General features: G+C 42.8%; 1 protein-coding gene across 6 annotated transcripts in view; it reads left to right on the top strand.

The window, feature by feature from the left end:
* The window catches only part of fgfr1a (fibroblast growth factor receptor 1a), a 43,838-nt gene that overhangs the window by 1,565 nt on the left and 29,609 nt on the right, over positions 1-12,664 (top strand). For all 6 annotated transcript variants that reach the window (XM_061261883.1, XM_061261880.1, XM_061261881.1 and 3 more), the window contains one exon: positions 10,474-10,654. In XM_061261883.1, the coding sequence (XP_061117867.1) occupies positions 10,501-10,654 (154 nt within the window). In that variant the 5' untranslated portion in view covers positions 10,474-10,500. The remainder of the gene's footprint in view (positions 1-10,473; positions 10,655-12,664) is intronic.

Below are 12,664 nucleotides of genomic sequence, written 5' to 3'. Positions count from 1 at the left end.
TAGTAACAATAAAACGAAGTTGGATATTGAAATGTCCACTGAACATTCAGTTCATTTTTCAGATTGTTTCAGATCTTAAAACGATACACTCGAGGCAAGTTAATCTGATCACTTTTTGGAAGCCGAAAACATGTAAAACTTTAAACGTGTATTTTCATTATTCTTGCTTGTCATATTACAATGGTTGTTGCTTGATTTACTTTTCTTAGTATGGGTATTAGGCTATGCAATTACTTCGTCTCACATGGGTGATTTTAACCACGTAAGCTATACATTGGATGAAGGCATGGGCAGTATCAGCCCTTTCAACGCTAAATAAATACGTTTTAATCTACAGAACAATATAGCCTAGTTTGGTGTTAGATTGCCCTGTTTATATAGGTTTAATTTTGTGTTGGTGGAAAGCAAATAATTGACATTGTAGCCTTAAAATGGATAGGCCTATATCGAACATTTTTGTCTCCCCTTTGATTGATCGACTGGTCTCTCCCCCTCCCCCTTCTACTTTTATTCCATACATAATGACTTGAATTGTTGCGCTTGTGTGATGGTCTTTAACATATCAATGCCATTAACATTACCATTCAGTGCGGGATAGTACGAATTTGCATGTTAAAAATGCAGAGGTACCCCAGCTTGTGACCAGGCTATGACATTTTGTCTATAATTGTAATACTGGGTTTTGAGCGGCAATGTCCAATTATTGCTGAACACGAGCGTCCGGAGAAGCTTGTTTAAGCCTCGGGTCTTTAACGTGAAGCAACATGCTTATGCCCGTATGTGCTCGTCTGAAGAGAGCAAGTTGGGTACAACCTGTTTTGTACATTCATACAGATTTTTATACTTCATGTCTTATTACAATGTCACTCCTTTAATGCAAGAGATCATCGTCGCCTCCCTCCTATAAGTAAACAAGAGTGTCCTTTTGTAGTCGGCTTTTTGTTTTTTTGTTACAGCTCTGAAAAGAGTAGATGACGTGAATTAACTAGTTAATGTCTGTCATTTGGCTTATTAATGCGTCTCAACAGCCGGAGAATTACAAAAAAGTCACGGAGACAAACCTAAACTAGGTGTAGGTCCTAGAATAACATAACATTCCTGAAATGCTTTGTGGCCTAACTGGACAGAGATTAGATTCCTGTTACCATGGGTGGGTTTAATATTAATGACCTTTTCACCTTTGAAGTAAAGCCTTCACAAAGATAAATTAGCCTACCTGTATATCCCCAGTACTTAGTACTGGAGACACTTGTGTAAAAGCAAATATTCTAGTTGTTCAGTTAGAATTTTAGTGTAGCCTTTTGCCTTGCAATTATTACCAGACAATTATCAGGACCATGGTGAATAGTATTCCAAAGGCATTACAACTGCAGGTTTACAAATTGAAGTAAATATTATGTAACAAAAACATTGTTATTGGTGTGTCCTTTCTTGAGCCTCAATAATACATTTCTAAATATTTATGTTTATATTTGATGTTCAGATTGAACTCTGTAACTGAAAAATGATTGGATTGCTTTAATCTTCTACCATTGGCTCATAACAAAGACATTTAGCAGAAAGAATTAACGAGTAATTTTGGCATCATACACCACATTTTTCAGAAATACCTGAACAAGCTGTAACATGCTGCCACGGAGGCCTTGATCACTCATGCCTGTTGAAGTAAATTAACTTTAAATAAGTCCATCCCAAAACCTAGATCATAACTGGGCTTTTAAGGTTAGGGGTGTGTCTCTGTGGGACATGTTCTGGTGAATACTGGATTAAATCTTTATTTTTGGTACATTGTATCAAATGTGCGAGTCCCACTCAGACAGAGGGTCTGTGTTCCCACAATGCAGTGCAGGCTCTTTAAATGGCTCCAGCTAGCATGTAGCAGACGGCTGGAGTTTTAATCAGCTGTTAAAAGCAAAAGCCGTGATTTTTGCCATTGATATGGATGAGTCCTTGGTAGATCAAGAGGAAGGCCCTCTTGTTTATCTGAGTATATGACCTATGGGAAGGCAAGCAGATGGCCTAGTGGGTCCTGATACATACTGGTTTCTATTTAAAGCGTGGCACACACAAGTGCATATTAAGAAATGGGTCATTTTTCTTTCTTTATGGTGCTACGGATGCTTTCCACACATATCTGCAGAAGATCTTAAGAGGTCTTAATTTTGCCCACCCTCCTCCACTCAATTAAATGGCGTCCGTATCCAGATTTTAATTCATCCCTGACCTTTTGATTTTGTAATTGTTGCAATTATGTGTGAACTGGACAGCTTTAATTCTTCTCGTCATGCTTCTAAATGTTTTTATCAATGCTCTACCTTGAAACTGAAAACTATAACAGACCTTGGAAAATATAAGCCTACTTAAGCCAATAATTATGTCAATTAGGGAAATTGGAGTGGATACAATGGCCTTGGAGGGCTTGACCAATGTTTTTGCAGCATCTAATACAGGGCAGGTCAGATGCTCATACTGTATTAAATATTGTCCGCAGGGAAAGAATTACAGCCTCAAGCTCACTAAAAAATATTGTTGACCTGTTCAAACCCAAGCGGTTGTTTCTTTTGGCAGTGTTTGTTGTTGATCAGATTCATTGGCTAACTGACACCCTTGTCCATGGTGATTTGTGCCATATGAGTCACTCCAAGTGCATGGAAACAAGCACAGTACACCATGTAATCAACGCTCAGCACATGGACTAATAAATATAAACTATCACTGGCATTGTACATGTTGCCACAGTTATATTTTGGTCAAATCTAAGCTGTCTTTCAAGATACAATGTCAAATATGTATTTTGGAGAGTAGTGCATTGAAAAGCAGAACGTATGCAAAGATCACCCCATTATTGCAGCTTTTAGAAAGCCTGCACCCTTCTCATTTGAATTTTACCATTTTGCTGAGCTGTATGCATTTTGCCCTCCCGAATGACTTTAGGAAGGAATAATATGGAAGTGCCGTCCAGCCAAGCTGCATCTGGGATCAAAGCTCTCAGGGTTGATTCACCACGCTGCATTAGCATTTGATTCACTGCGCTGCTTTAGCAATTTTCTTGACATCACTCTGTGAGCATTGATACAAATGACTCAGTGGGCAAACCTCCCAAATGATTATAGAGGAGCATGAGGTTGGATAGGAGGAGGGGGGTGGCTAATGACAGAGAGGGAAAGGGAAACATGCAAATCAATGGAAATTACTCATTCAGAGAGCCCAGGTCTGCCACAGCATCGGAGCAGTAGGTTGGTAGTAATTTCTCAGCCTTCTGGAGAATTTTATGCTTACTTATACTGAAGGACTTATACCTGTTAACTGCACTCCTTTGCTATTTGGAGGGAAACTCCAGTTCTAGTCACGCTGGGGTCTTGTGGATGTTGGTGGTGGTGATTCATCACTTCCTGGTTACCTGGAGAGGGTCCAGAACGACCCAGTCACTGTGTTGCTGCTGCCACCGTTCCCCAGAGAGGAGTTTGGCACTCCTGCCCTGGATGGACTGCCTGAGTCACCCACCGTGTCCATGAGTCCACTCTCAGACAAGTGCTCTCTGTTAGTGCTGCGTCGTGTGCCTGTCTTTTTTTTTGTGTGTGCTGTTCTGAGTATCACTTTAAGCGTAGCTGAAATGAGAAGGCGTGGATGGATGTTCAGTCTCAGAGGGAGAGCTCCCTGTGTGAGCTTACAGTTGAGCTTTACAAAAGGAAGAATGGAATTTTCCCTGCCTCTAATTTAAAGGGTTTGAGCAGAATGGTTGCTTATGGTTCTTCTCAGAGCTGTTTTGTAAAGGTTCGTTTAAAGACTTCCAGCTTTCAGTGGTTTGTGATTGAACCACATACACCAGTTTGTCTCTTTCTTTCTGTGTTTAACTGATCTTTAAAGGATTCAAAGACATTTAATATGCAATTTTATGGTTTAATGGTGGCTAGAATTCTGTCTACACTTGTAAAATGGAACTGGAGAGGAATTCACTTTCATGGCTTCCTCTTGATTCTCCCAGTTTGGATCAAATGCGATCGTACAGGTGTTCTACAATGCCAGCTTTCCACTGGAGCCTCTGATTACTAACTGTGGAATGCAGGTTGGGTTCTGCACTGCTAGAAATACCTACAAGGAGCAGGGCTGTTTGGATTGAGTTTGAGAAGGGAGCGTCTGAGTGCATGTAGGTTTAAGTGATGGCAAGCGGGGAGCCTTAACCGGAACACTCCAGCAGCTGTTGGATCAGAAAAGGCACACAGAGAAAGGGGGAGTGGGCAAATTGTGGCATTGGGCTCTGAATTAAGCCTCATGGAGTCTGACCCCCCCCCCCTCGCCCCCCCATCGGGCTGCACAGTAGACTGGTTCTGAAAGTTGAGAAATGAGTGGAGGCAGGCTCCCTGTCCCAGGAACAAACGTAGAGCTGAGGAATTTTATGCATGGATGCTGGCGAACAGTAATTAGGGGGTTGGGGCTGGGCTCCAAGTCTGTCCCTCTGAGCACACTAGGGCAAGAAAAAACAAATCCCAGCATTTAATTATTATTAAGAGCTTTTCACATTAACAGCTAAAAATAGGCGCCCATAACAGGCCTGCCTCCCAGTTCCATGTAGACTGCTTTCTTAATGCGATTGCTTGGAGAAAATGGGCTGGTTTATTCCCTAGGTTCCGTAGACTGTAGTTAATGTTGGCTAAGCCCCTTTAATGGGTGGAATTCTTGCACGGAGCCGCTTCATTACACTAAATTGTTTTTAATCTTTTTACTCCTGAGCCTGAAGTTTTTTTTTATTTTATTTTATTTTTTTTTCTCTGCTGTTAACTTTTTGATATTTGCAGTTCTTATCCAATTTACTTGTTCCCCTCCACCCTTCTTAAAAAAAAGAAAATCTTGTGCTGTTATTCTTTCTGTTGCATGTTTACATGTGTTTTTGAAGATTACACACTGTTTATATAAGATGTTTGCAGGTGATGGAGGAAATGGTCATTCCTCTATTGCCTGAGCCCGGAGGTTTTCAGTTCTTTTTTTTTTTTTCGTGAACGACTATTCAGACAATGGCTCAACAAAACTCATTTCAGATTCTCAGTTTCTCAGCCTCTTGTGTGCCCGTTTAGAATGAAAACAACCAAGGCATTTATATTGGAGACTCTTAGAATCAGTGCCCACCCATGCCTATGTGTCTGGGAGTGAGGTGGCCCCCTGCCTTTTGTTTGAATCCCTGTGTTCATCCTCGTCATGTGCCAACATCTGTTTTGCAGTGCTGTGGTCTTGTTATAGACACACCTTACCAAAGCAAACAGTACCTGAAGTAATAATTCATCCCATGGAAACGGTGTTGCTTCTGTTGTGCTCTGGGCAAGTCTGTGGTGTCTGTGCTTGCCAGACTCTGGCCACCTCTTCGTTCTCCTTTCATTAGCATTTACATTTTTATTCTGCTAGCAATGAGATTCTTTCATTGCACGGAGCGCAAGACCTCCTTGCTGTAATGTGATTCCCGTAGAAATGTTATTCGCTGGAGTATGTTCGGTAATTACTGAGGTGAATCCTCAGTTCTTACTGTAGCTGTAGCTTTTTTTCCAAATATGTTCAAGCATATGTGATCACGAGGCAAGCATTTAGTTAGTGTTTCCATTGACCAAAATGACCAGTCATCATTCTTTCAATTGTATGTGTGCCTGTCTGAATAGGGAAAACCAAGAACAAAAAGAGTACTGTAACTCATAACAACAAGTACTGAACCTGTTTCAACTTGACTGATCCCGTCTTTGTGATACCCACATAGTAAATGGAGTTCATCTTGCTTCCATCTGTTGACTTATAATACTCGCCCAGTATTCCTCACATTTTTCTGAATGTAGGTTAACATTTAGGTACTTGAATATCTTCTGAGGGTCTGTAAGAAGACAGTTTGCAACAAAGCTCTGCATATTCCAATTTCAGGACAGGAGCTAAGAAGTAGCATTAATGTTGCTTCTTCAAAGCCCTTTGGTTCATTTGGCCAGTCTTCAGACCAAGATCTGAAGCTGAAATTCTTTCAAATTATTTTTAGAATTGGTAACGTGTTGTGTGCATAACTGGAAAACATCTGAGCCAGTTACAGTGATCTAGCAGCTTGAGGAATGCCAATGGCAGGCACTTTCTGAGGCTGTGAGTCTTCCTACTGTAGAACCTTGTGGGCCATCTAATGTGCTGAAGGGCACTACTGCCAGAGGTTTGTTTTTATGCCAAGAATGGGGAAAAGAAATAGTGGCAGCAACTTTATTTTGGCGTTAGAGGCCCAGTATGGATCCCAAGGAGCACTATTGCCAAGAATCCACTACCTCTGGACTGTTTATTTCATAATCCCTGGTAGGAACGAATAAGAAAGCAGGACAAAAAAAGCTTGTTTTCTCTTCCTGCTTGTTATTATTCGGAATGGCTGCTAATTGCCCAGGTCCCGGGCACGCTAATGGAAAGCGGCAAACTCCCATCGAGTGCTCTTTTAATAGCTGCTTCCTGTCTGCCAGCCCTGCTCAGGAGAAGTCTTCATTGAACCAGGCTTCTCTTCCAATGCTGTCCTCTTTTCAAGCTTTCAGCTTCAGCAGCCCTGTACGTAACTCCCTGTTCCCATCCATGCAATATGTAATCCCACATACTCGGCCAGAATGCCTCAGCAGATGCAAGAAGCCTGCGTAAGGTGCATCTTTCAATGTATCAGTGTACATTTGTTTCAGGGGGGCACCTTGCTTTGAAGACCAATTTATGTGATACTTTTATTATTATTATTTTATTTACGGCTAGTCAGTTTTATGGAGTCTTATATGTCCATGTGCATTATTTGTGGTCCAATGTTTTGATGCGCTGGACCATGCAAAGCCTGCCAATAAACAGAATGTTAACTTTGAATAATATCCATTCTTATCAAAATGTGCATAATATATAGCGCTGCTGATTCCCTTTTTCATTGTTTTATTGATTATAGCAGTCACAAATGCTCTGTTTTGGGCTATATAATAGTTCCACTTGTTACCCTTGAACTGGGTATTACGCGACATTTCAAAGTGAAAAAGACTGCGGTTCTTCTTTCACTCCTCGCAAACCACTTTGTTAATAGTAGCGTAGTGATGAGCGCTCGGGGAACTCAGTTGGCCACGTGCACGGCGGACTTCCGATCGTCTGGCAGCTGACTCGGATTCTTGGAGGCTGACCGGGCCGTGACTCACTCCTTACGGGCCTGTGATGACCCCGCTCGCCGTACCCCTGGGGAGCTACAGATCTGAGTCAGTTGAAATGATGCCAAGCAATTCTTAGAAAGGGGGGGGTGGGGGGGGCTGGGATTTCTACCGAGAAGCCTGTGTAAATGGAGCACACATCCATTCATACCATCTTAACTGCTAGAAGATCTGGGTAGCCTGGCTCTCGGTGATGGGTGGATCAGGTTCACTTGCGTGCCTCCCCCTTTGGGGCCTCATTTGCCCCCATGATGGGTTAACAGAAGGCCTCTCTGCAGCGCAGTGATTTGACCCACAGCGGGTTTCTCACGCAGTGGCCCGTTGAGCAGACTTTGCTGGGAGTGGAATGTGGACCTTGGCTCTGGGTTTAGGACGTCTTGTCTACCCGCATTAGCTAGCAGGAAGGGGACGAGCTTGAAGTGTGCGGTGCTTGGCGTGGACCTGTGTGGGAGACGGTGGGGAGTCGACCCTGCGTTCTGTGGGCCTGCTGTGCCCATGTAGGCGCTTTGTTGCCTTTTACATGGGCTCGTCCCACTGATTTTCCTCCAGAAAAAGGGGTTGTCGAGAGGCTAAAAATGGGAAGATCTGAGAGATGTATTAGTAATGGCTTAACCCTGTTAACCCTCCACCTGTTTCGGTTGGGCTCGTCTCCGGATTAAGCCCTTGTTGTGAATATACAGGCTCATGGCAATAGGTGTGTGGACTGTATGCTCTCTTTGAAAGACCAGTTCATGTAAGAAAGTTTGTCATATTTTCTTAGTGCTTTGAAATGGTCAGTTTGAGAGAACGCATAATGAGGATGTAAAAAAATAAATAACAAATTGGTAGTCATTTTTCACTGCTAAATATTCATTGCAAGCAGCCCCCCCATGGCTAGCATTTGGAAGCAGTCTCAGAAAGCAGGATACTCAACAGCAACTCAGGGCAAATGGCAAATGGAAGAAGAGGGTTAAAACAACTCCTAGGTGACAGATCTCTGGAGTGTGATGTGTAGAAGTGGTGGACAGGCAGCTCTTGGGTGTCGTGTAACAGGGACCCTGAAGGAGTTTGAATGGTCCCAGTTCCTTCTGACGGATTCCAGGGAGTTGGTGTTAAATTCCCTCCCTGGCCAGGTGCTGTGGGGGTGATGGCGTTAGCAGATGTGTAGCTCCGGGGTGCCCTTCATCAACATCCCCTCACACCCCTCGCCGGGACGGAGCGACCAAGCGTGGCCCATTTGGGCGAGAGCAGGGGGGTGCTCTGCAGGGCCTCTTTTTGGCGAATAATCATGCGTGTCTGCAGTGGCCAGGTCATTCCCAGACTCCTCCTCGGCTTGTTGTGCTAGTTCCTTTCTAATGAGCACATGGGCTGTGCTCCCCCACTGTATTTGTCCCCCTCTCTATACTCCCATGGACAGTAAATCTGCTCTTCTATAACATTTCAAGTGCACATATGAAAAGCCTTAACTTTGCATCTTAGGACACCAAAGGTAGTGGAATGCATTACTGTGTAGCCACTTTTCTGCTAAAGCATTACAGGCAGCTGCTGTGTTTAGTATCAGGGGTAGCAGTGTTTTATTTTTTTTGTGTGTGTGTGAAAACACACCCTAAGAGGCTAATCATTTCCCAAATATTCCAGGCATTTATGAATAAGGCCAGAGGCACTGTACTTTGGTGAACTGATCTTGATCAGCATGCTTTTGATAACAACGGTCTCTCCTTCCCTGTTATCCGTAGGAGTTAGCTGCCAGTAAAACTTAACCTTTGTATGGGTGCTGTTTTCAGTTCCTCAAAGAAACTGAGAGCTCTATTCTAGGATCTCACCTCCCATGGGGATATCAAGAAAATGAAATGTGATAAGGCAACAACAAAGGAAATAATATGTGCAATAAACCTGTGTGTCCCAGTTTGGTTTAGCACGCTGAAACAAAACAAAACAAAAAATGTTTTAAGCAGACTCCAGCTAGCCTTCAAACCTTGAGGCTAAAGTACACGCTGTCCTTGTTTGGCATGCTCTGCCAAAACATCAGCATTTTGTGCCTGCAAGAGGGAAACTGACATGTAATGGCACCATAAATGCCTCTTCCCTGCAGGCTCTGTTCTCTGCAACCCAACAGGTGATATACGTGTTTGTGTAGTTAATGAGAGTCATCAACCTCAACCCACTCTCCCCCCTCCCGTCACTACTGAGACACCCTGCCTTGTTTTTGCGTTGTGAATGAAACGTAGTATTCCTGCCCGGATGTCCATTTTCAGTCAACACCCTTATCACGCTTCATGAACTGTTGTGACCAGAAATTTGGTGTTTAGATTGGGATAATTTGCCAGGTTGCCTTTGCCCATTTTGGTTGAGGAACCTGTGGAATGCTGTGTTTTAAACTGTATTCCAGACTGCTTCAGTTTTAACAGGAGCTGATGGAATTTGCCACAGTATGGCTAGCTTTAGCAAGGTCAAATATTAAGAAGAAGATTGTCAACTTCTGCTCCACTAGACACCCAATTGTTAATTCTGCCTACCTGGCATGGGGAAAATCTAGCATGGGAAATCCAAGCCAACAACCATTATTGTCGGCGCCTTGGGCTGAATGTCTTTCATTTAGCTTAATTAGTCTTTGTCTGTGAGCTGTGCAGGGGTTTAAACAAAGGTTGAGGTGGTTTACCATGGTGCACATCCACAAACTATACCTTTAGAATATTTATTGGGTTTTTCCTAGTGTCTTTGACTTCAACTCATAAGACCACTGTTGTAACCGGAGATCTTGGAATTTCCCTCTCGGTGGTGTCTTTGGTATTGAGAGTGCTGTAGTCTTCTGAACGGCAAATCGCTGCTACAATGCACAGATGCAGTAAATTTCAGTCAGTTAATTCTTTATGTTCATAGAACCTATATGATTTCCACCACTGGTCACATTGTTCAAATGCCTAGACACATCTCCGTGTTTGATGGACCCGCATATTGACCTTGTTTAACAGCCCTAACCAAACTTGCATTTAACACCATTGGACACCTAGTTTTTATTTTTTCCTTGTTGCAAGATGCCCACAGCACATATAATCTTTTTAGTGATTGTTATGTGATGTAAAGGATTCCAAAGTTCATGCAGATCAGCATTGTCTGTATAAAATTAGTAGCTTCAGGCATGGATCGATGGGCAGTATACAAACAGTACACATAAATAAAGAAGAATAGTTGGTGTAGGTGTCATAATTCATAGTATACAGTTCATTGAAATGGAGGCGGTGCTTGAATGAGATGCATCTTATAGCCACACAAGCAGGACCAATAAGTTGTAATAACTGAACTCTTGTGCTCTGTGTGTCTCTAGACTGTGGAAGTGAATGGCCTACTGCTGATGCCCCGGCCGCCTGGATGGAGAGTTTCCAGCTGTTCCACCCCCAGCAGTAGTGCCCTCAACAGGATGTTTGTGCCGTGGAGCCTGCTGCTCCTCTGGGCAGTGCTTGCCCCATTCTCACTGTCCCAGGCCCGTCCTGTCCCCAACAACCAAGGTAGGATATCTCCTCCATCTCCCCAACTCGGCATCTCTCTCTCTTTCTTTCTTTCTCTTTCCTATGACACTATGACAAGACATCACAAGGCACAGAAAACATCAACTCATAAAACACAAGGAAAGGAAGGAAGAGAGAAAGAGAGGGAGGGAGAGAAAGCAAAGGATGAGTGCCTTCTGGTGTTTTGTTGTAGTGTCATACTAAAGCTCACTCTTTCTCTTTCTCTATCTTTCTTTCTCTCTGTCTCGCTCTTTTCCCTCCCTCCCTCTATTTCTCAATGTCTCTAGCTCTCATAGAAGCTTAATGTGGTTTCTGGGGGTCTTTATTGTGCTCTATAATAACTTTAATTATTAACCAGTGAAAACGCATGCATAATCTGCAGTGGACGCAGAGCCCTGCTGGATTGTAAAAAAAATAAAAAGCCATTGTGGATTAGCATGAAAGTGGCATCTGCAAAAATAAGGGGTGGAGTAATGAGTAGAACCTACCCCTGGGATTGCTATTATTTGGTCCTGGGCTATCAAATAGCATTGCTTTAGGTGTCAAATTGCACAGAAAAGTCAGTGTGTTTTTTATTTTTAGAAAATTGAAAACTGCCTAATTTCCTGTCATACAATTCTCAGTGGATAAAAATGGACAAAAAGAAAATTAAGACTTTCCACCGTTGCCAATCATTTTTAGTCAGACATAATTTCCTTGTTCCAAATATTAGTTTATCTCCATAGTTGGGTGCCTTAAACTGTAATTGCAGTCAGTTCTAGTTGCTGAACGTTTTGAATTGTTTTTTGTAAAGGATGAAAGCATTTAGCATGTGGCAGTAGCCACCTACCTGTATTTAGGATTCACACTAACTTAATCTTAGCCCAACTGCTGCTGCTGTAGAATAACTTGGTCTGTTCATGTCTTGACTTATTCAGTTGTTGGGTGTAATTATTTTTGAGCTGTTGAGCATAATAGGAACTGCAGTCCTGTAGATGCTTTCCTGCATTGTCTACAGACTCAGCTTTGGCAGTGAAGCCCCTTCTCTTTAGTTCTGCATTTTTTATTTGGATTTAATGAGCTACTCTGGAACCCATTAAACTCTGTGGCATTGATACTCCAAATGCTTTCCCCTTTGTTTTATGTATATGGTTCTTCTCCAATTATTTTTCGTTTGAAGCTCAGGCTCTTGCCATCCATGATTTTCAAATTAAAAGCAACATGGAATGTGCACTGCCTTAATAACCCTGCCTTACACAGTCCAAATGTACTGTTGATGCACAGCAGCCTAGCTCAAAAACGTATAGGGTTGGACTCGGTTGTGCCCTCCCCGACCCTCAAACTGGGTCACTTCATTCACTTTGATTGTTAGGGTAATGCAAAAGCGAGTCACATTAAGCACCATCATTTGTTTGCAAACATCTTGTTAGGTCTATCTCTGGACAATCTGATAATGTTGTCAGAGTGCCCGTTTCTATTTCTTTCGGTCATTAGTGTGTGGAATCTGCTTTGGACATTCCAGCATGTTAGATTTGAATGTCTGTGCTTTTTGGCAGGCCCCTGATGGGATTCTATCATCTCTCCATTCTTCTTGAAGGATTTTTGTTCCACGTGCTTTTAAGAATCCTGCAGCAAGGGAAGGGAAGCTAGGTCTCTCAAGCTAATCTGAGTAGTTGGAGAAGAGCATTAAAAAACCCCAGCTGAAACAGAATCCTGAAAAATGCATCTTGGCTTAATGCCAGTCATGTAATGGCTGCCATGTCCTAGCCAGGGCCCGTGGGCCGGTAGATTGGGATGTTTACACTCTGGAATCGGAACTACAGTGCAGCACATGAGTATCATAAAGGAAGCATTATAATTAGCATAATTGTAAAAGGGGGGTCTCTTGGCTCATAAGCTCTTTAAATAAACCAGGCAGGGCTGTGTTTATCCCTGTGTCGGGACATAGGGAGAGAAAATAGGTTCCATCTGTAGCTTAAGGCAGCTCCACTACCCAGCAGCCCCGGTTTCTCCATTTCTCGTCTCCTCTCC

The sequence above is a fragment of the Conger conger genome, chromosome 11 (genome assembly GCF_963514075.1).
Source record: "Conger conger chromosome 11, fConCon1.1, whole genome shotgun sequence".
NCBI lineage: Eukaryota > Metazoa > Chordata > Actinopteri > Anguilliformes > Congridae > Conger > Conger conger.
This window is presented reverse-complemented; position numbering and strand designations above follow the sequence as displayed.